The sequence below is a fragment of the Microplitis mediator genome, chromosome 10, assembly GCF_029852145.1.
Source record: "Microplitis mediator isolate UGA2020A chromosome 10, iyMicMedi2.1, whole genome shotgun sequence".
Classification (NCBI taxonomy): domain Eukaryota; kingdom Metazoa; phylum Arthropoda; class Insecta; order Hymenoptera; family Braconidae; genus Microplitis; species Microplitis mediator.
Genome location: NC_079978.1, coordinates 9,442,358 through 9,467,242, shown reverse-complemented (window position 1 = coordinate 9,467,242; position 24,885 = coordinate 9,442,358). Strand labels below are relative to the sequence as shown.

The following is a 24,885-nucleotide window of genomic DNA, read 5'->3' as shown; positions in this document are numbered from 1 at the left end:
GGATTTAGTTGGTGGTTTCCACGGCGATTCCTCCGACGTCCCACCGTTAAATTACCTCACATAGCCAATGCTATTATCCGCGGGTTGCATACGCGCCACGTGGAACAAAGCGAGAACGATAAACGAGCAGCCCTCACGCTACTGAGACAGAAGGCGCCGCCTTGCTGAGGAAATTACTGCAACCGGCTGAGTTAGAAGCAAAATCCCGTTCTTCTTTGCTCCCCTGTACTCTATCCTACTAAAACTATGCAGCTCTATCGTATAGTATTAGCATCGTCGTTGTCGTCAACTCGTCGTCGCATCATACATCGTATGTACGTGTGGTATAACAAGTTAGGGACAAACTTGATAGTTTCATTACCTTCAGTACCGTGCAATCATTGTACCGTTAATTGAAATCACGTTTACACTATTTAACGTTGTTTATCATGATAATCCATCCAGTTTACATCTTTTGAATATAAAATCCAACTTACCTAAAACAAACAAACAATTTTTAATTAGATTACAACACTTTCAACATTTATTACAAGATTAAAAGATTTATTCAACAATTTAATCAAGATTAGTTTAATATCTTGACGAAATAAGTCTTGATTAGTTTAATTATTGTATTTGTACCAACTTGAGTCTATGATTGTCATTATAAGTTTTATTGTAATTATGAGCGTCACTAATAAAAGGCGATCATATTGCAAAAGAAAACTACAAGGTCAATGACCTAAAAAGTCTGATAATTAATGACGAACTCTAACTCCGAGCTACAATTCGTGATCGAGCAATCGAGGCCGAAAATGAGTTGTTTAGCTGTTATGTAGCAGTAACTGCAACAGACAAGAGCAGAGAAGCAGTGAGCCATAGAGAGAGGTGAAAGAGTCAGTTGAATAAGAGTGAGACAGAAAATAAATGGACATCGTTGAAAACGATGAACAATCAGCGTCGAATGCTGTGGCAACTTGGGTGGTCGTACTACAAATTCTATTCAATAACAAACTTTTTCAAATGTTATCAAGAAAGGTATAGTGGATATTTTCCTCCAATGGCAAAAAAAACAAGAAAAAGAAAAAAATTCATTATCAAATATCCATAATTATTAATGAGGATGATTGGGTCAACATAGTCAGTATTATCGCAAACTATCATAAAATCTACTCGGATAGAAATAAAGTAAAACGAACATGAGGAATAAATTTATCGCCTTGAAATTTGTAATATTGCATGAGGCCGCGAGTGGTTGTGAGTTCCTTGGCCACTTGAGAATTCGCGTGTTATGATACAGTAACTCATAATGATCCATGAATGAATGTGTGCATCCCTCTCTTTTAAAGATCTATCGTTCATACAGCACATTATGAATAAGTAATGTTAAATTGTTCAAATGAATCGACAAGTCTTATGAGTATTTTTATTTGATATAAGAAAAAAAACATGCGCATCATTTACAAAATTACCGTTTCAAAATTGAATAAATTTTAATTTTTTGTCCTTTACACACTTTGCCAAAAGTTGATTTTGACATAATTCCATGAATACACTGATCTAAGTACTTAAAATCGCAGATTGTATCAGAGTCTATCAATATCAACAATAATAATAATAATAATAATAACAATGACTATGGTCACAGCGGGTTTAGTCTCGATCCCGTACAACAGCAGTCATCTCTGTACTGGCATGCTATGGATATACTCCTGTATGTTATACATATCGATTTACATTCTCGGAATGCTGGGCGTATATGAATCGTACACGCGATACGGACATTCTCTCGCTCGCTGTACGGTTGGTTAATTACGCGTAATTTATTGTCGGACCTATACGATTACGCCTATTTGATATGCCGCGACACTCAAAACTCGTACATCACACTTAATTGTTGAATATGTAACATTACTATATATATATATATATATATATATATATAGTAATGTTATTGTATATATATATATATATATATATATATATATACACCACACATCTCTTTAGTTGTGATGCATATTATGTATTTCTATCGGCCAATAACATTATACGTAAATATATATATATATATATATATTTTTAATTAATTACCTTCAACACGCGTTATACCATCGATTTAATTAAAAAAAAAGCCCATAATTTACGATAAAATCTCTCCTGTATTGGTTATTTCTATCGTTATATTCGAATAAAATATAATCTGTTGTGATTTGTATACAGAAAAACAAAAAACAAAAAACAAAAAAAAATGGAGAGGATTACAGTTGCAGCAATTGAGTGTGGATTGCGGAGTAATTTTAACAAGTAGAGAATATTGCTAGTTTTAAAGACTGTTGAAGTTTATTCGAGACGACTATTGTATGAATTTTTATTTTACTTTATTTTTTGCAACAGAATTTTTTTTTTTTTCAAGCCGAGGCGGATTTACAAATTCAACCGCGTAAACAATACGCAGTTGATCCTCCTACATTGGATGTTAAAAAAAACCTTTCTCATATGTCATTCCTGATAAAGAAGAAAGAGTTGTAAAAATGAAAAAGGATTTTTAAAATGAAATTTAAGTGCGAAAGATTGTCACACATATTATGGTTAAGATAAACATAATTACGCCTACTTAGACACCACATATATGGCCATTGTTACAATAAAACCATTGACATTGCATGCATCCGCGTATGACAAATATATTACGGTAAGCAGTGAATAGAATAATAACAACAATATGGTAATAAAAAAAATAATAATAACAATAAATAAAGTAAAAGAATAGAATTCGATACTAGAAATGTCAACGCATCCAATAACACACAAAAGTAATCACGATTTAATGGCTCAATAACGTCCGTTACTACAGACCACGACGTGCCGCAAAACAATTTATTAGCCTCGACAGTCGATAAATTTAAAGTAACCGAATCGATCTACTTGGTTACACGCTGATTTTATAATATATACATAACCTCTTATGATACAAAGACTTTTATACATAAATATATTATTTATAATTGTTATTTATCAATATAGTTTTATATTGTGTATTTATTTAAAATGGTAAATTTATATTTTATACAATATGAATTTATAATTTGCTTGGATATGATCTAATTGAGATACATGTAAATAAATTCACCGAGTGAAATTATGTATTCATCACATAGTGACGTTATCCTTTATGAAGAGTAAAGCAGAATTGAATTATTATATATGTGTGGCAGTACAACAACATATCCGTTTAGCCGGTTATGTAAACGAAAGCGGTAGTAGCACGTTTACGTTTGATTGACATTTGAGTAGCAAATACATGACTGACAAACGATGTTAAGCTTATAAAATCCTGAAATTTACTACTATATATGTCAGTGGGCAGTGTCATAGAAGGTAGCTTGTATAACCAATTGTACAAACCAAACAATGAAATAGTATGCAGACAGTATCATATTGTCTGATTAATCTGTGGTAACGATGAATTAGGTGTCGGTTCAACTAGTGTCACCGTGAAAGCAATCTAAAGCAATTTGACTTGCTGAAATTCAGATTGTTTATTTCTGTTATTATACATTACGATATAGATTATTAAAAGCTTTGGAATATAATATAATATAGTGGCTTTATTAAATTCAATTTCATTTAATTTAACTATAGTTATTTATATTCTTTAAGTAATTTATGATATAAATTTTATGATCATATAGTTTATTATTATTTTTTTTCTTGATAATATTCGTAGTTTATTGCTCCCTAATAACTGTCGAAGTATGACGTGGGCGTTCCCAAGTACACGTCAAAAGCACCGCATAATTTTTTTTTCATCTTGCTTTCTCTATGTATTGGATGGTTTGTCGTCTTGTCGTCTTGGTCGACGACAGGGTGCGACCACAAATTCTCATGGCATCCGCACTATGATTTATCGCTCAAAGAACAACCGAGGGAATGAGAGTATAGTACAAATAGAAAGAGAGAAATAGATTATACCAAGCTTTGCAAGCACGTATGGTATAAAGGCCAGCATATGCGTTCGTGCGTGCGCAATTGCGTGAGCATGAGGATTCGTCGTAGCGCACGTATAACAATAATTGGGTATTGAATAACTGAGCGCTGAATAAGCTGCACATAAAGGAGAAACTAACAATAATAATAATCATATGTGCATGGATAGCGAAGTGAGAAAAATGATTTTTATTTTGTTAAGACCGCGACTTGCAAACGATATTAAGAGCGCTTTTGCGCTTGTAATATTCAGCAGATCGACTCCAACCGTCATAGTCATAAATAATAACAAAAGGTTTTATTGCCGATAATATTTTACATGTGCGATCGACTTGGTGGGCGACGTTTTTGCTTCTACGTTCACTTTCCCTTGACCGTGCTACGTAAATTTGTATTCAGACACCACAGGAACCTTGCAACGGACAAGCAAATTTCAATGTAAAGTTCTTTCTTCTTTTATTTCTTTTTTTTTTTTTTTCTAGTATAAATGCTCTCAGTGTGCAGAGGAAAATGAGAAAAATATTGAATCATTTTGCGGAATTTCATTTTATTTTTATATCTCTTTGTGTGTTGCGCTTTGGTAAACAAATTTCTTTATCCTAAACACAATGTTTATTTATTTATTTTTTTTTTTCATTTCTGTATCCTTGGATTTTATGACAAAAGTTGTTTTTTTTTGTGACATTTCAGAATCATAGAATTCAATTCTGAAACTTTAAAATTGAAATATACAGAAAATAAACGGATGGTTTGCTTTTCGTTGTTTTTAAATAGTCGTATGTGTGTGGAAAATGAAAAGAATTTTCTACTTCATGGTAAAATCACAGTTATAAAGAAATAAAAAGTAAAAAAGAATATAAATTCAGTAAAATTCAGACCCTATCAAGCATTCGTTCAATTTTTCTCTCTTTATTTTCAATAAACGCCAAGTGTGGTGGGTATTGATTCATGACGATGCTTTTTGAGAGCAAAAGCAAGACAAGAAAAAAAAAGTCGAAGAATGGTAAAGAAACGAGAGTGAACCGAACGAATCGTGCGAGTCGTAATACTGTAGTACAGTTGAAAGAGTGCTTCAAGACTCACTCTGACATGCTTTTATACCAATGCGAAATATAGAAAGAATGTCTTATTGAGGTTTTACTTTTCTCCATGGAGACTACAATCCCCTCAGAACAATCCTCAAAGAATCAGACACTTAACTAATGTCAACGCAATAAAATAATTGAAAATTTCTGGAACTGTTAAAATTTAAAGTAAAAATAAGTATAAAAATGAGATGAATTGGATAAGTTGGAATTAAATTTTCACAAAATTAAAGGTAAGTAATCTCTATGTAGAAAACTTTTTGCTACCTTAGCTCTTTGTATATTCAACGATTCGTGGTAACGAAAACATGCTCTTGAGGATGCACCATGGAGGTAGGTAGTGCGCGAAAGTGGATGTAAAACAAGATCCGGCTTCGCGCGTGTTCGCATCTACGAGACGGATAGACCTGAAAATCAGTTCACAGAGTGCAAGGATATCATTAACATACACAACATATCTAAGAATCAGCTTTATGCATTACACCTCAACAATTTAACATAAAATCCTTATGGCTTTTAAAATAAGAATATACGAAAAGCTCATTATTCATTCCTCGTGAAGTAAATCCCGTTTCTTGTTTGCTCGTATTATTATATTTATCCTGTTTAAAAATATTGTATTATATTCCTCCAAAGTGAATATTTTTAGTCTCAGAGTTGAGATATATTAAGAATTTAGAAAAAAGATGGAGAATACTAAGCCGCAAAAGAATCAACGATTTAAAAAACTATAAAAAATTAATTTTTACCGCATAATTAAGTTTGACCTCCCTTTTTAATTTTTTTTTTCATCTATTTTTAACAATTATCACGTAAAATAATTTCTCAACATTAATGAACATGCCCAATTAATTGAAAATAAAATATTATGAGTCAGTTGTGAATAAACAAACGTTAATTTATGTATGAGTACATTGTAAACAAGACAAATAACGGTTAAGATTACTAAGTAATAGAAACAAACAGAGTTTCAAATGAATTAATTAGTTTGTTAGATGATGGGCAAAACTTTCGAGCTAACTTTGCTCTGCAGATAATTTTATCCAGTTTATTCGTTATGTGTAAAAACAACTTTATGATCATTGAACGTAAAATACGAATTCCAAGAGTAACAAAAGTTGACAAAACAAAGTTGAGTTCAATGGTTTTCTGTAGTACAAAACGCGACAAAACCAAATTTATTTGACGTTTGTTGATCGTGCAAAGTTCCAGCAAATCCAATAGTTACCGTGAGTTTTTCTATAACCTTTTTTCTCTCATGCTTCAATGATGCTCTGTGGTTACAGAGAGTTTCGACCGACACGCTTCTTGTGTTGAAAGGTTTGATCGTAAAGTCGAGTTGTTTTGTCCAATGGCTGCGAAAACAAGCCACACAAAATCATGTCTAAAACTCTAGTGTAGTGTAACTGTGCGGACCAGTCAATAGTGTGTGCCAACTGAATAGTACGTGATTTTCTCTCCTCTGAGCTATTGGTAACCACATTGAAGAAGTAGTAAAAAATGAAAAAATATTATTGGGAGTAAAAAAAAGCGATATGGTAGAAAATACTTTTTAATATTGGACCTAGGCACTTTACTGATGCTGCTAAAACGGACTACCACCGACTTGTATTTGTCCAATTGCACCACGATAAAAGAAGCTTGAATCATAAAAGTTTAATGGGCTTACAGCTATATATTACATAAACTCAAAAAACTTTATACGGATATATGTTTGTAAGTTGATATTGTTAAAGGTTAAAGTAAACAAAGAGAGAAGACGACAAAAAGAAATGTGTGCAAACATTGTTCACTCACCGTTGCACTGCGACAAAAGTTACATCGATGACATATGTGAAAAGGTTGTGCAAGGCTGTAAATTCACTGGTGTGTTATTCGTCTCGAGTCGTATTTTTTCCTGAGAAAACAATTGCTGAAAGTTTTTCCGATTCGCGGACAAGTAATAATTTTATGTTGGTGTTTTATGGAGGATTATTGAAATCGAGAACACAGACGTGACAACTTGAAAAAGTGTGGATATATATCTGTATAGATTCATACTTGTTCGCTTTATTGAGCTTCACCAGAATCTATTGTCGATGGTTAACGCATTTTCCTCTGTTCTTTTTTTTCTTTTCATTTTTTATTCTCATCTGTTTTTATTTCAATACTCGCGACGTTATATTGGTAAAAGTACATTTTTATGAAAGGTTGTTCAATATTCTTTGGTCTCGCTCGGCGACATACCAACAGCAGTAAAATTAGATTTATTTCTAGCTCAACCCTTAACCCCAACAGAAATTCTATTTGATATTTATGTGTAAAGCTTGGTTAACGAGCTTACAAGTAAACATATTTGTTATCGATGCAATACAAATTGAAGTTGGTCTGCGAAAATGAAGCGTTGGAGTGTGAACATGCGTTTTATTGCATCCATATTTTAATTTATTAAAAGAAACATCTGCTTGTAATTGCATCTATCAATAATTAGTTGAATAAAAAAAAAATATTTACTCGTTGATTTGTGAACCTTTAATAACGATAACATACATTGATAATAATAATAAAAGACTTATTTTTCACGTGCGATTAGTATTTGTAATCTATAAAAATAAAAAAGAATACAAAATACCTTATCAAGTACACAATGGCAAAGTTTTTCAATAACATACAGTGAAAAGCAATCGTTTATGATGGCAACTATGTTGTAGGGTCTTTCTTATTGCTTTATTCCTTTTTAAGTTTCGTACAACATACCTCTTCACAAGAGCTAAAAGATTTTCATAGTAAAGTTTAGAAGAGTTTGTTTGAAAACGCTAACAGCGTTTTAACGGAAGTTATTTGATAAATGGTTAGAAAAACGAGGATTTAAAGTAAAGGAAAGTCATTTCTACGGTTATTGTGCTCTTAATGAACCTTAAAATATACGTTTAAAGTTCAGAAAGCAATTGCATAGCTAAATTAAAAAGTTATTCCTTATTTCTTTGTGGATCTTATTAAATAATTTTCAAACTGTAAAACATTTCGCGAGTATATCTCAGGGTCCTGTGGCGCAACGGATAACGCGTCTGACTACGGATCAGAAGATTCCAGGTTCGAATCCTGGCAGGATCGGTACTTTTTTTTTTCAACTGTAATAATTCCATAAAATAAACTTTTATTCAAAAGACAAAAATTCAATTTTATGATAAATAAATAAAAACCGTTAATGAATAAGCAGATTTGACTAAAAAGATCAAATCTATTATTTGTATAAATTAAAAAAGTAAAATGAAAGAATTTTCATTTTATTATATTTTATTTGCAAAATAAATTTATTTATGAAGAAGAAAAACATTGTTTATTTGTGATGAAGAATAATTTATTAACAAATAAACATGTCATTTTGAATACAAATATATAAGGACTTATTTCTTATAATTATTGATATTCTTGATACTTATACCTGAAATGAGATATTCTGATAAGCTTGAATTGACGACACGAGTTTAAGATTATGACGTATTTTTAATGAGACTGAGGATGATTTCACGCACTTGTTAATTTTCTCTTTTTCTTATTCTCTAAAACTTAAGCATAAAATTAGTTATTTCTTAAAATTTTTATTACATCTTACTAGACGAATAGATGCATCAAAACATAATATGAATTACCATATAAAGTGTACAATATTTCAGCGTTCAACTACTTTTTGAAAGGAATTATCGGTGAAGCTTTTTTTTTTATGATTACAGAAAATAATGGAAAATATTGTTGACAAAGAACGATGTTTATCACCTTTTAACGACGTCATCAACTAACATTTAAAACTAATGGGCGACTACTTTAATGGGTTATAAGTTTTATTGGTAGATTTCATATGATAGCAATCAAGATACGTCATAAAACCTTCATACAGACAGTTAGGAGCCAATTGCAATTTGTATTTCTTTTTTTGATAAGCTAAATCTACTTCCTCCGCTTCATATTCTATTGTTCTGAATGAAAAAATTCAAGCTATTTGACATAAACTTTAATGAATAATTGGTATTTTTTTCACTATCAAAGAGAAAGTAATTCGAAATTCCATTACGATAGCATTCAAAATGTTTCAATGGCCTTTTCATAAACTGCAATAATTTTCATTCATTTCACATCACGTTTCTATAGAATTTTAATACGTAGACTGCTTTGAAAGAGTTCTATAGTAAATAAAATAATACAAAAATATTCAGAATATTTTATAATCCATACTTAATTAAAATAAAAAAAAAAAAAAAAAAATATCGCCACCCATGACTATCTCATATTAAAGATAAAACGTTAAAAAAATAGAACGATAAATTTAATTAGTCAGCCTGCTTGATAAGATCCGCATTACTCAAACTATACAAGGGAAATGTTCAATGGACAATCTAAGAAAAATTTTTTTAATGCGATTAGAGTATGCTTTTCTACGTAAATGATTTTCTCAATTTATTTGAATGTATTTTCGAATAAAGGATAAAAAAAAAATTCATTTTCAAGTAAAATTTAAGAGCTTTCATTTTTTTCTTCAACTTTACTTCACTCCAAGTTCGATAAATAATTGTGTTCTAAAGAATAAAGTATGTAGATAATATGCTAAGTACGATAATTAAAAATTTTTCAATGATTGTTTATTTTTTCCATAGTAAATTTGTTTTTTAATGCATAATGATGTATAGAAGGTCTTATTTATTTGTCGAAAATTATCGTGGACAAGCAAACTGTCTTGTTTAATTTTTTTTTTACTTAAAGTTTTTTTGGAGTTTACTCCTTAAGAATCGATTTTCATATAAGTAGCCCGGTATGGAAAAAATATGAGGAGTAAAATACGTTCAACGAATGACCTTGTTACGACTATTCGCGTTACAACTTTCACTTTTCAGGCGTGAGTGTATAGAGTATGGAGACTATATAAGTATATATAGTCTCCATAGTATAGGGTATCCTACGGGGCACCGTACGAATGCATTGTATGTATACAATATACCTATATATACATATATAATATAAATAGGTATATAATATATACTTGACGGCGTGAGTGTATAGGGTATGGAGACTATATACGTATATATAGTCTCCATAGTATAGGGTATCCCACGGGGCACCGTACGTATGCATTGTATGTATACAATATACCTATATATATATATAATATATATAGGTATATAATATATACTCTACGGCGTCTTTAAATGATAAATATATATATAGTATATCAGTCGTACTCTAATGATACGGATAGTGAGTATTATTATTTTGTATTCTCAAGTGTTTTTTTTAATTTAAAGCTATTACTGATTTTATATTCTTGTTAGACATTATATGATTACTTTTCAAATTTTTCATGCCATTTTATAAACTTTATAATCTTTTTATAAACAAATGGATTAATTAAATATATTTGGAAAATTTTTGTTCACCACATTGTTAGCGTAAGGAAATAATAATAAAAAAAAAAAAAAATTTTCTTAAAAATGCATTTATAATTTTTATAAATAAATGCGTGTTGTTAGAGAACTATAACAGATAAACGTTAGGTTTAAAATTTATAAGAAAGCTTAACTCATACTGTGTAAAAACGACTGGAAGGTCGAAAACTGTATCTGCAATAGTTGCAAAGTTACAGCAATTTGTTTGTTGACAAATTGAGTCAGTGTTTGGACTTTGTCGTACTCCAAAATCCAGATGTTTTTTAAAAAATTGAAAAAATTTTTACTTGCCATATTGTTGGAGGTTGCTGTTTTTGTAATTTTTTCATGTTCTACAAAAAAATTTAAATAAAAAAAAAAATTGTCAAACAAACAAATGAATAAATTGTTGACAAAAAAATTTTATTGTTGCCATTATATTTAGAAATGCAAATTATGATTTAAAAAAAAAACGATTCCTTGATGAAAAAAACAATTATAAACAATAAGATATAGTTTTTAAGAAAATTTTGTTTTTTGAAATCATTATTTCCTTACGCTAACAATATGGTGAAAAAAAATTTTTCAAAAATATTTAATTAATCCATTTGTTTATAAAAAATTTATAAACAAATGGCAAGAAAAAATTTGAAAAGTAATCATATAATGCCTCACAAGAACATGAAATCAGTAATAGCTTAAAATTAAAAAAAAATTATTTAACATAACCTCTATATAGCTGGCACAGCCGAATGGGCACAATCCTATGAAAATTATATAGAATTACGTGCTTTTTATGTGCTTCACAATGCCACCAATTTTGATTTTTGGGCTCGATTATTTTTTTTTTTTTTTTCAAGTTATGCCAGCTCGATAATAAGCTGCAACAGCCATTCACGTTTTGCAGGACTTTAATATAAAAATAGACAATGTGCCTAGACTAAAATTATGTGCTCTTTATGTGCTCCACGTATGAGTAGATAAACAATTATCCCACCCTAATTTTTTTTTTTAATGATAATTGTGTTAGCTGAAATAAATTCAACATAGCCGTACTGATTTAATCAGTACGTGTATCGGTAAAGACTAATGTGATCGCTGTAAAATTATGGGCTTTTTATGTGCTTTCAAAGTATGTAAGTCATATTCAAACAACTTATAGATGTGACTACTTAAAACGAAGAAATCCAAATAAAAAAAGCTGTGTCTATGGGTGTGTATCGGCAAAAGAAAAATAAGATGCTGGTAGTGTGTGTGTGTGTGTGTGCGCGTGTGTGTGTGTGTGCGTGTGTGTGAGTGTCTGAGTAGCAGGGGGTGGTAGTGTAAACATATTTTAGTGACGGTTTATAGTTGGTGGTGTTGGTGGTGTGCATATGTGTCTGTATATGTATTGCCTACTTATTACAAACTTCAAATGAGCTCTTCATTGTTTTGAATTTTGATTGTTGGGACGTAATTATTTTCATCGCAGCAGCTTGGTGTTGGAAAAATATATTACAGACGCAGCTAGTTCCTTCCTCACACGAAATTCGAAAGAAAGTGCCTATCTGCCTAGATTAAAATTATGTGCTGTTTATGTGCTCCACGTATGAGTAAATAAAACAATTATCCCACCCTAATTTTTTTTTTTAATGATAATTGTGTTAGCTGAAATAAATTCAACATAGCCGTACTGATTTAATCAGTACGTGTATCGGTAAAGACTAATGTGATCGCTGTAAAATTATGGGCTTTTTCTGTGCTTTCAAAGTATGTAAGTCATATTCAAACAACTTATAGATGTGACTACTTAAAACGAAGAAATCCAAATAAAAAAAGCTGTGTCTATGGGTGTGTATCGGCAAAAGAAAAATAAGATGCTGGTAGTGTGTGTGTGTGTGTGCGCGTGTGTGTGTGTGTGCGTGTGTGTGAGTGTCTGAGTAGCAGGGGGTGGTAGTGTAAACATATTTTAGTGACGGTTTATAGTTGGTGGTGTTGGTGGTGTGCATATGTGTCTGTATATGTATTGCCTACTTATTACAAACTTCAAATGAGCTCTTTATTGTTTTGAATTTTGATTGTTGGGACGTAATTATTTTCATCGCAGCAGCTTGGTGTTGGAAAAATATATTACAGACGCAGCTAGTTCCTTCCTCACACGGAATTCGAAAGAAAGTGCCTATCTGCCTAGATTAAAATTATGTGCTGTTTATGTGCTCCACGTATGAGTAAATAAAATAATTATCCCACCATAATTTGTTTTCTCAATGATGATTGAATTAGCTGAAATAAATTCAACATAGCCGTACTGATTTAATCAGTACGTGTATTGGTAAAGACTAATGGCATCGCGGTAAAATTATGGGCTTTTTATGTGCTTTCAAAGTATGTAAGTCATATTCAAGCGACTTATAGATGTGACTACTTAAAACGAAGAAATCCAAATAAAAAAAGCTGTGTCTATGGGTGTGTATCGGTAGAAGAAAAAAAAGATGCTGGTAGTGTGTGTGTGTGTGTGTGTGTGTGTGTGTGCGTGTGTGTGAGTGTCTCGTAAAAAAAAAAGGCCATTCGGCAGCCGAAATGGAAGGTAGATTTGCCAATTAATCTATATAAAAAGTTACATACATACATATCTTGTGATACATGTTAGTGTATAGACATGATATGATATTAGGCTCGTTTTCTTAGAGTGAAGGTAAAAAAAGACAACGACTATTTTCGATAGAGAACTTCAGATAGTTGATTTGACAAAACATTATATAGGTAATGTATTAAACTAACCTTCACGTAAACAAAGTATAGAAAATTTAATTAATATGAAATCATAATTGTATTCGCTATTACGATGGCAAGACCAGTGATAATCATAGGGATTAGAGGTACATTTGATACATCATCAATAATAAAAGAAATACTTTTAGAATATAAAATAGCAGTGAAATTTACAGGTTATTTTATTCACAATAAAATTCAACTGACAAAATTGTATTATAATGAGAAATGCATAAGTCATGTAGGATGACAGCATATTTGCAACATTTGTTGATTCCATTAGAATTTTCAAGGCCATCAAATTATTGGAAGAAATGGTCAAAACATCAAGTTTAAGGTCAAATATTGAAGCTTACTAAACAAGCTTTATGATACTTTTTACTGAAATTGTCTATCAGTTTTAGTTTTAAGGGGTTAGGGGTAGTCAGAATTTTCAAAAAATCGATTTTTTTTTTTTTGCATTTTCTTAAAGTATAATATTTTAAAAATATTGTGTGAAAATTTGAAGTGAATCCGACAAATTCTTTTCGAGTTATTTAACAATGACCAAAGGACGCTCGGGTGCTACGTGGCATTCGAGAGCAGGTAGCTAGAAACAGCTGCAAGCAACCGACTTTTCGGGTTTCATTGTCATGAATATCTCCCCATTTTAATGTATTTATAATTATATATATATATATATATATATATATATATATATATATATATCCTTCTACATATATTCACAATTTGTAGGTAGTACAAGAACTGAAAAATAATTTTTGGTTGCCAGTATACCTGTAGTCGTTGCACTGATCAGTCGATAGTTTTGTGATAAATTATTTCTCAAGTGAATTAAATTATTAACCATGGGACGTGATTCTAGAAAGGTTTCAAGAGAACTTCGGAGTTCTGAAAAAATTAATAAGTCGCGTTCAGTCAAAAGAAAGAATGTTTTTAATCCGAAAACAGCCGAACGTGATGAAAGTATTCAGAGTACATCTTCTAAAAAATTAAAACAAAACACTGAAGATGATGTACCTGAAGACAGCAGTACTGAATTTCGAATAATAAATTTTATTCAGGTATTCACTGCAATTTCTGCTCTTATAAAATGTAAAAAATGTGATGGAAATGTAGTGTTTCAAACAGCAAGTACACGTGGGCTGGGATTCAAAATTGTAGTTGCATGTAATAACTGTGGAAATGAATATATTCCTTCCTGTTCTTTCGTTGGGCATTCTTATGAAATAAACAGACGTTTCATTTTTGTAATGAGAATACTAGGAATAGGATACGAAGGATTGTGCAAGTTTTGCGGCCTGATGGACATGCCGTCTTTTTTAGATAAATCTACGCATACAATTTTACTGAAACAGATTTTGAATTGTAGTAAAGCCGTCGCAGAAACCTTCATGACGAAAGCTGTGAATGAAGAAAAGCAAGCAATGCCAACAACTGAAAATGAAGATATAAATCATCTAACTGTATCGGGAGATGGAACCTGGCAAAAACGGGGATATACATCGTCATTTGGAGTTTCTTCTATAATTGGCTATTTTACTGGAAAGATTCTTGACATAAACATTAAAAGTGCATATTGTAAGCTATGTGAGTATTGGAAAAAAAAAACAAATACTGTTGAGTTCGAGGAATGGTATCAATCGCATGAAGATGTGTGTTCTGCTAATCATCAAGGGTCTTCTGGGAAAATGGAGGTGGATGCGATGGTCGAAATGTTTTCGTATTCTGAAACTAAATATGGAGTTAAGTATGCCAACTATATTGGTGATGGTGACTCCAAGACCTATTCAGGAATTATAAAATCAGATCCTTACGAAAATACAACTGTAAATAAAAAGGAATGTATAGGGCATGTCCAAAAGCGGATGGGGAGTCGATTACGTACGCTGAAGAGTAAACAAAAAGGTCTTGGTGGTCGAGGTAAGCTCACAGGAAAATTAATAGACAAACTAACTGTGTACTATGGTTTAGCAATACGCCGGCATTGTGATTCTATTGAAAATATGAAATCTGCTATAATGGCAACCTTTTATCACTACGGCTCGAGTGATGAAAAACCGAATCATGATATGTGTCCAAAAGGCGAAGAATCTTGGTGCTCTTACCAGCGCGCTGAAGCAAGAGGAGAGCTTGATACCTTTTCTCACGATTATTCTCCTTTACCTTCTGATGTTTTAAAAGCTATCAAGCCTATATACGAAGATCTTAGTAATGAAAATTTACTTTCAAGATGTGTAGGTGGATTCAATCAGAATAATAATGAAAGCTTTAACCAACTAGTATGGAAAATATGCCCAAAAACGGTAAATACTAGTTTTACTATCGTACAAATAGCTGCATACGTTGCTATGTGTATATTTAATGAGGGTATAAATTCATTATTAGTCTTGATGAATACACTAGGACTTAATTGTGGGCCTAATTCTCATCGGTATGCAGAAAGAATGGATGCTGCACGTATCAAAGTAGCAGATAAGCGCGCTAATGATAACACCCGAGAAGGTCGATTGCAACGTAGGCACCAGCAAATCGATATTTTGGAAGCTGCTATGTCGGCTGAAGAGCTATTATATGGTCCAGGAATAGATGACTCAGTGTAAGTTATTAAATAATTCTTATAATTCGACATAAATCCATAGCAAAACTTTAAATGCGTTTTTCTCAAAACTATGTTTTCTGAACTGGTGATCACTGTAACTTAAAAACTGCTCGGTAGATTTCAATAAAATTTATTGTACTTTTGAAATACATTAAAAACTCGTGCCTGATCGAAGGATTTTTTTTTTTTTTCAAAATTTCGATTTTTTTTTAACAATAAACTGTCGGTTTTTTTCTCGAAAATTTGAAAAAAATTTCCTGAGGCCGCCATTTTGTTAATTTCGAAAAAAAAAAAAAAAGCTTCGATCAGGCACAAGATTATCTATTAATAAAACTAATTTTTCTTGTCCGATTGATTTTAGATGAATCTCCAAGGACTTATGATGATCACCGCAAAGGACTTCGGGAGGAACGGGCTCTACAAAAACAGCGATAACTTTTTGAATTATTAATTTTTTTTTTTGAAATTTTCGTGAAGTCAAATCGAAACGTGTTCTAATAAAGCTATGTTTTTATTTTTGTCAAATAAAGTAATTAACTACAAAAAAAAAATTATTGAAAATCATCATTTTTTCATACCCCTGAGTACCCCTAACCCCTTAATGTTATGTGAACTTCAACAGTGAATAAAAACTGATTTCTACGAAAAATCATGAAAATTTCAAACAGCCATAATTTCAAAACTATTCAAATGATTCAGCCCATCTTCGAACTTGATCAAGGTAATTGCCTATAGAATAAGTGTAAAAAATTTCATCAAGATCCGATAAGAACTTTGGGTGCTATTGTAATGAAAAGACCAGTGACAATCATAGGGAGTAGAGGTACATTTGATACATCATAAGTAATAAAAGGAATACTTTTAAAATATAAAATAACTGTGAAATTTACAGGATATTCTGTGCACAATAAAATACAACTGATGAAACTAGATTATAATGGGAAATTCGTAAGTTATGTGGAATGAAACCCATATTTTCAACATTTGTTGATTCCATTAAAATTTTCAAGGCTATCAAATTATAGGATGAAATGGTCGAAATACAAAGTTTAAGGTCATAAATTAAAGGTTATTAGACAAGCTTTCAGATACTTTTTACGGATATCGTCTATGAGTATTAGTTTTAAATTTATATGAACTTGAATGTGGAAAAAAATTGATTTTTTCAAAAAATCATGGAAATTTCAAAAAGCCATAACTTCTAAACTAATAAACCGATTTTGCCCATCCTCGAACAACCGTGATAATCGCGCATAGAATAAGTGTGAAAAATTTCATTAAGATCTGATAAGAATTGTAGGCGTGATCGTGTCCTCAAAACTGCGTTATATCCCATATATATATATATATATATACATATCTAAATTTTTTAACGGATGGTATTTTCGAACCCTACTCAACTAATTATGATAGGTCGTGACAAAATTCCTTGAAAAATCGACCATGAGGACAAATACAATAGTTAGATTTTAGAAAAATCTACCTAAAAAGCTGTGTTTATGGGTGTGTATCGGTAGAAGAACAAAAGGATGCCGATAGTGTGTGTGTGTGTGTGTGTGTGTGTATGTATTAGGGTGATCCAAAAAGTAACAAATTTTTTTTTTTTCTTCCAAACAGGTTCGAAAGTTTCATTTAGATAGAAAAAGACGCCTGTGAAAATTAGAGCTCTAATATTAACATTAAGAGGTTCCTCATCACACTTTTCTATTTCCCATAAGAATAACATGGGAAAAATTTTTTTTACGTCTTCTGCTTTTTATAAGTCGCTAACGATGCGTCATAGAAATAATTGGCAGGCATATTTTTGTAGGGAATTGAATGCTCTACAAAAAAAGATTCTTATCATTTTTTCAAATGATATTTCGTAATAAGTCTGATAGTTTCGCCGAAAAAGTAGAAAATCTAAAAATTTAATATAAATTCGACTTCAACCTCAAATAACTTTTGAACAAATAGATTCCTCAAAAAATGATAAGGATCTTTTTTTGTAGAGCATTCAATTCCCTACAAAAATATGCCTGCCAATTATTTCTATGACGCATCGTTAGCTACTTATAAAAATCAGAAGACGTAAAAAAAATTTTTCCCATGTTATTCTTATGGGAAATAGAAAAGTGCGATGAGGAACCTCTTAATGTTAATATTAGAGCTCTAATTTTCACAGGCGTCTTTTTCTATCTAAATGAAACTTTTGAACCTGTTTGGAAGAAAAAAAAAAAATTTGTTACTTTTTGGATCACCCTAATACATACACACACACACACACACACTATCGGCATTCTTTTGTTCTTCTACCGATACACACCCATAAACACAGCTTTTTAGGTAGATTTTTCTAAAATCTAACTATTGTATTTGTCCTCATGGTCGATTTTTCAAGGAATTTTGTCACAACCTATCATAATTAGTTGAGTAGGGTTCGAAAATACCATCCGTTAAAAAATTTAGATATGTATATATATAGATATATATATATATATATATATATATATATATATATATATATATATATATATATATATATGTCGGAAAGTCATTACAATCTTAGGCGTTATCCTGAGTATTGGTCTCAATACTAATATCTCTTATTTTTATTTAAAATATGAACGAATATTAATTATGCAACACAATGATTTAATATTAAAAGTATTGTTCATAAATAACGATACTTAGACAAGTAAAAGAATAAACATAGTATCGCACAAATATCAAAATACACTAAATACTAATTAATACAATAATTGATTACGCAGGGAATTATAATAATTGCAATACACGACAGTCCAATAATATTCAAATAAAACCTAATCGAATAATTTACAAATACTACGGTAAACTAGGCTCGAATCGAATCCACGGTCGACAGGAAAACTTATACTCGCACAACGAATGCTCAATCAGAACTAACTGACTCAACTAGTACCAAACTCTGTACTTTTCGTTAAAAACCTTTTTGTCAAAATATTCAAAGAAGGACAACCGTCTCATATTATCTTACTATCTTGTCCTCTGTGTCTTACTATACCCATCCTGTGACCGTGGCTACGTTTGGTGAACAGATGTCACAGCGAGCCTAAGCCTCCCGTAATAAACAAAATCTGCTTAAGTTGTGAACAACTAGAACTTAAATTTTATTATTTAATTGTTACTATAAAAACTAGTCTCGACTGTTGGAAATTTCCCGTCCTATTGGAAAACCCCATTTTATTCTTTCATCTCCGACATATATATATATATATATATATATATATATATATATATATATATATATATATATATATATATATATATATATGGGATATAACGCAGTTTTGAGGACACGATCACGCCTACAATTCTTATCAGATCTTAATGAAATTTTTCACACTTATTCTATGCGCGATTATCACGGTTGTTCGAGGATGGGCAAAATCGGTTTATTAGTTTAGAAGTTATGGCTTTTTGAAATTTCCATGATTTTTTGAAAAAATCAATTTTTTTCCACATTCAAGTTCATATAATTTTAAAACTAATACTCATAGACGATATCCGTAAAAAGTATCTGAAAGCTTGTCTAATAACCTTTAATTTATGACCTTAAACTTTGTATTTCGACCATTTCATCCTATAATTTGATAGCCTTGAAAATTTTAATGGAATCAACAAATGTTGAAAATATGGGTTTCATTCCACATAACTTACGAATTTCCCATTATAATCTAGTTTCATCAGTTGTATTTTATTGTGCACAGAATATCCTGTAAATTTCACAGTTATTTTATATTTTAAAAGTATTCCTTTTATTACTTATGATGTATCAAATGTACCTCTACTCCCTATGATTGTCACTGGTCTTTTCATTACAATAGCACCCAAAGTTCTTATCGGATCTTGATGAAATTTTTTACACTTATTCTATAGGCAATTACCTTGATCAAGTTCGAAGATGGGCTGAATCATTTGAGTAGTTTTGAAATTATGGCTGTTTGAAATTTTCATGATTTTTCGTAGAAATCAGTTTTTATTCACTGTCGAAGTTCACATAACATTAAAACTAAAACTGATAGACAATTTCAGTAAAAAGTATCATAAAGCTTGTTTAGTAAGCTTCAATATTTGACCTTAAACTTGATGTTTTGACCATTTCTTCCAATAATTTGATGGCCTTGAAAATTCTAATGAAATCAACAAATGTTGCAAATATGCTGTCATTCTACATGACTTATGCATTTCTCATTATAATACAATTTTGTCAGTTGAATTTTATTGTGAATAAAATAACCTGTAAATTTCACTGCTATTTTATATTCTAAAAGTATTTCTTTTATTATTGATGATGTATCAAATGTACCTCTAATCCCTATGATTATCACTGGTCTTGCCATCGTATTAGCGATTACAATTATGATTTCATATTAATTAAATTTTCTATACTTTGTTTACGTGAAGGTTAGTTTAATACATTACCGATATAATGTTTTGTCAAATCAACTATCTGAAGTTCTCTATCGAAAATAGTCGTTGTCTTTTTTTACCCTCACTCTAAGAAAACGAGCCTAATATCATATCATATCTATACACTAACATGTATCACAAGATATGTATGTATGTAACTTTTTATATAGATTAATTGGCAAATCTACCTTCCATTTCGGCTGCCGAATGGCCTTTTTTTTTTACGAGACACTCACACACACGCACACACACACACACGCGCACACACACTCACACACACACTACCAGCATCTTTTTTTTCTTCTACCGATACACACCCATAGACACAGCTTTTTTTATTTGGATTTCTTCGTTTTAAGTAGTCACATCTATAAGTCGCTTGAATATGACTTACATACTTTGAAAGCACATAAAAAGCCCATAATTTTACCGCGATGCCATTAGTCTTTACCAATACACGTACTGATTAAATCAGTACGGCTATGTTGAATTTATTTCAGCTAATTCAATCATCATTGAGAAAACAAATTATGGTGGGATAATTATTTTATTTACTCATACGTGGAGCACATAAACAGCACATAATTTTAATCTAGGCAGATAGGCACTTTCTTTCGAATTCCGTGTGAGGAAGGAACTAGCTGCGTCTGTAATATATTTTTCCAACACCAAGCTGCTGCGATGAAAATAATTACGTCCCAACAATCAAAATTCAAAACAATAAAGAGCTCATTTGAAGTTTGTAATAAGTAGGCAATACATATACAGACACATATGCACACCACCAACACCACCAACTATAAACCGTCACTAAAATATGTTTACACTACCACCCCCTGCTACTCAGACACTCACACACACGCACACACACACACACGCGCACACACACACACACACTACCAGCATCTTATTTTTCTTTTGCCGATACACACCCATAGACACAGCTTTTTTTATTTGGATTTCTTCGTTTTAAGTAGTCACATCTATAAGTTGTTTGAATATGACTTACATACTTTGAAAGCACATAAAAAGCCCATAATTTTACAGCGATCACATTAGTCTTTACCGATACACGTACTGATTAAATCAGTACGGCTATGTTGAATTTATTTCAGCTAACACAATTATCATCAAAAAAAAAAATTAGGGTGGGATAATTGTTTATCTACTCATACGTGGAGCACATAAAGAGCACATAATTTTAGTCTAGGCACATTGTCTATTTTTATATTAAAGTCCTGCAAAACGTGAATGGCTGTTGCAGCTTATTATCGAGCTGGCATAACTTAAAAAAAAAAAAAAAAATAATCGAGCTCAAAAATCAAAATTGGTGGCATTGTGAAGCACATAAAAAGCACGTAATTCTATATAATTTTCATAGGATTGTGCCCATTTGGCTGTGCCAGCTATATAGAGGTTTTAACATACATTATTTTAATTTTTAATTTTTTTGGGTAGTTCAAAAATTAATAATTAATGAAATCAAAATATTGTATAAACTTTCATACTGTCATCTATTTGAGTATGTTTATAAAAAGGGCTTCAAGAAACAAAAAATTTATAGATTAATTATTTAAACTTTTATGCCGCCTTTTATGACAACACAAACCCGTAAAAAAAATGTTGATTAACAATTGAATAACTTTTTGAAAAATGGTGATGCAACTTTTATTACCGCGAAATCATATTCTTTGAAGTGTCTAGATGACACCAGAATGTTTTCAAATTTTTTAATTGATATTTAATTGCAAAAAAAAATTATTTAAAAACTGCGTTCACTAGAGTGGCGGCGTGCGCATGCCGAAACTGCCGCGCAGAAGCTAATTTTCAACGTTAAATTAAAATTATAAATATTGGAGCTACAATTCGGGGAGTCGAGAGCTTTTATACAAAAATTTTCTGCTCTTTCAGAAACTTTTCTAATATTTGAGCTATCACTTATACTTTTCGAGATTTTGCCAAAAAGCTGGACGGCTAGTTTTTTGAACGGTTTTTTGTTCATAACAATTGTAATTTTATTTTTCCAAAAAAAATCCAAAAAACGTCTTTTTCTAGACGCCATTCCAGATCGTTTAAGACATCAACTATATTTTTAGGAGACCTGTAACTATTTTTCGCAGGAACTCAACTTCTCGACTAGACTCAAATAGAATAAAAATACATTATTTAGGTATTTTCATTGATTCGTTTATTTACCATTTGATATGGTATTAATCTTTTTGTTAGACTAGTAAGCCTTTGATTCTGTGCCTATTTAGATAGTCGATCTGAAGGAGTAAACTCCAATCGTGCGTCGGAGCTGACACACACTTTTTTTTTTTATTTAAGTAAGTGAATTATTAATTTGAATATACATAACGATTGAATGAATAAATTTTAAATAAAATATAACATTATAAACGAAATTTCTGTTTCACTATTCAAACATATGACTAGCCTCTATCCTCTATACTCTACTATAAGTCATATAGTTAGACATCTACAATATTAAAATAATATAATACGTATAAAGCTTATCGAGAAAATGAGTAATTCACCTATTCAAGTGACTTCATTCATCCTTTTCAAACTATACTATATACATTATATTATATTTTCAAGCGCCAACGAGAGAGCAACAAAAAGATAAGTATCCACATGGTGCAACTGGATTTTCTAACTTTACTATACGGTATCTCGGTTCAAGTTGTTTAACAACTTCTCACATTTATACGGGCAGTTATTATTATACATATGTATGAACGCTACTGTATTATGCTTTTTATTTTTTTTTTTCTTGCAGTAACATTTCTATATCACAGGCAGATTCAAAAACCAAGCATACAAAACATGTGAATTTGTATAACAAAAATAAATAAAATAAAAATTTTGTAAGTATAATACTGTTGTAGAAAAAAAAAATTCACTGGTTCCACTTTTTCTAGCTGACTGATTGACAAATTGTAAAAAATTCTATACGCGTGACAGCGAGAATGACATGAAGTAATTAAAGATCGTAACTCTCCTTGCGGCCATTAGTTATGGGTTAAATTTATATATACAGAGACAAAGAAAATGATAATATTTTATCAGCAACATTAAATGTATATAATTAAAGTGCAATATGAATGGGGTTAGTTTTTGCACAAAGAGCTTGGCTGCACACTCTTATCCACACCATACAGTTGCTGCAATCTTTTCGAGGTCTAATGATCGTCAACGAAAGGGAAAAGGCTTTTGCAGGACTTGCCGCTTGTATAGGTTGTTGAAAGGACTGCAACGTCAGATAAGCTAACAAATGTCTTCAATGAATAATAATAAGAGGCCTGGTCCAATTTGTATTGCATTTACATTGGACAACGTCTTGGACATAATTTATATACCTCTACCTAACAGTGACTTTCTCTGGTGCACGAATCAGTATAAGGCAGTGACCGAACGACAAACCACTCAAGGTTCATCGTTTGCTTTAGTTCGACTTATAGATAACATCAAATTAAGCCTGACGATGTTTTCTGGAGTGACGCTACTTCGAAACGAATCTGCAATAGAGTCAGACTGGAATGTTTGGTCACAATGCGGATGCTTAAGTATAAGGACTAATCAAACAACATACGTATAACTGATACTCGGTAATGATATAAAGTAATTGACTGATTAGACTATACCTCGTAATTGTAGATCGTTATAATCCAAGAATTGTAATTATATTATTTTCAGAATAAACTTTGGCTAGTACTTATTTAGACTATTGAAACGGACTCAACTTATCGTGACCCATTAGCCCAGGTAGAATATACTTATTGCATTATATATATATAATATATATTATATAATATAATATATATTATAATCGGTATACCGATCTTAAGTTTAATACGCTTATTAAACTTACTTATTACCTTTTATTAAAATTTATATATTTTGAAAAAATAAATTTAAAAATTTGATTAAAAGATCATGCTAATAACACGAAGATCGTGAGTTCGATCCCTCTATGGGATATTCTTTTTTAACTTCTCGCTGAAAGAATTGGAAATTTTCAAAAACAAAAAAAACGGAAGTTATTGGTTTCGATCCAATTTTCGAAAACCGACTTTTGAACAGATCTCGACGTTTTAAGGTCCTAAGAAGCTATCCTGACTAATTTTAAAAGGATGTCCGAGTGTATGTATGTGAGTATGTACGTACGTACGCGCAGAGAATTTTTGAGTAAAAATTTTCCGTAAAGTTTGGTACTGTAAGGACATCTAGCCAGTAACTAAATTTTTACTATGTTGTTAGTAGAAATTGCACTTCATTTACTTGCTGTCGAGTAGTATATTTTACGATGTGCATGGAAAAAATGTAGATAATTGCCACATGTGCTCTCAGTATCAAACTTTTTGGGTAATTTTTACTAAAAATTTTTCTGCGTGTACGTATATAAATATTTTATAACTTTTGAACGGATGTAACGACTTAGATCTTTAAGGTGGCGTTCGAAGCGACTCATTAATTTTTAGGTGCTGTGAGAAATTGAGCTTTATCGGTACAGTACGTTTCGAGTTATCCTAGAAATAAAACTTTTTCGATAATGTTTTTTTTTTAATAACTTTTTTATACACTCGATGGATTGATTTCAAAATCTAATCAGCTCTACATCTCTGTAAGCCACGTGATTGCCGTCTCA

At 31.1% G+C, this 24,885-nt stretch overlaps 2 protein-coding genes and 1 non-coding gene across 4 annotated transcripts in view; 2 read left to right on the top strand and 1 right to left on the bottom strand.

Annotated features, from left to right (window-relative positions):
- Window positions 1–24,885, bottom strand: part of LOC130676198 (mannosyl-oligosaccharide 1,2-alpha-mannosidase IA) — a gene marked incomplete in the record, with an annotated part of 416,169 nt that overhangs the window by 282,487 nt on the left and 108,797 nt on the right.
- Trnar-acg (transfer RNA arginine (anticodon ACG)) lies at window positions 8,072–8,144 on the top strand. The gene has a single exon. It is a non-coding gene; the product is annotated as a tRNA-Arg (tRNA).
- Window positions 13,627–16,386, top strand: LOC130676199 (uncharacterized). 2 transcript variants are annotated; one of them, XR_008991391.1, is made up of 3 exons: window positions 13,627–15,504; window positions 15,587–15,797; window positions 16,162–16,386. XR_008991391.1 is itself a non-coding variant. In XM_057482266.1 (2 exons), exons 1-2 carry the CDS (start codon window positions 14,047–14,049, stop codon window positions 16,163–16,165), a joined length of 1,755 nt encoding a protein of 584 aa, XP_057338249.1. In that variant the 5' UTR covers window positions 13,627–14,046; the 3' UTR covers window positions 16,166–16,386. The 2 variants fall into 2 exon arrangements, 1 of the variants encoding a protein (XP_057338249.1); XM_057482266.1 differs by having other exon boundaries at window positions 13,627–15,797.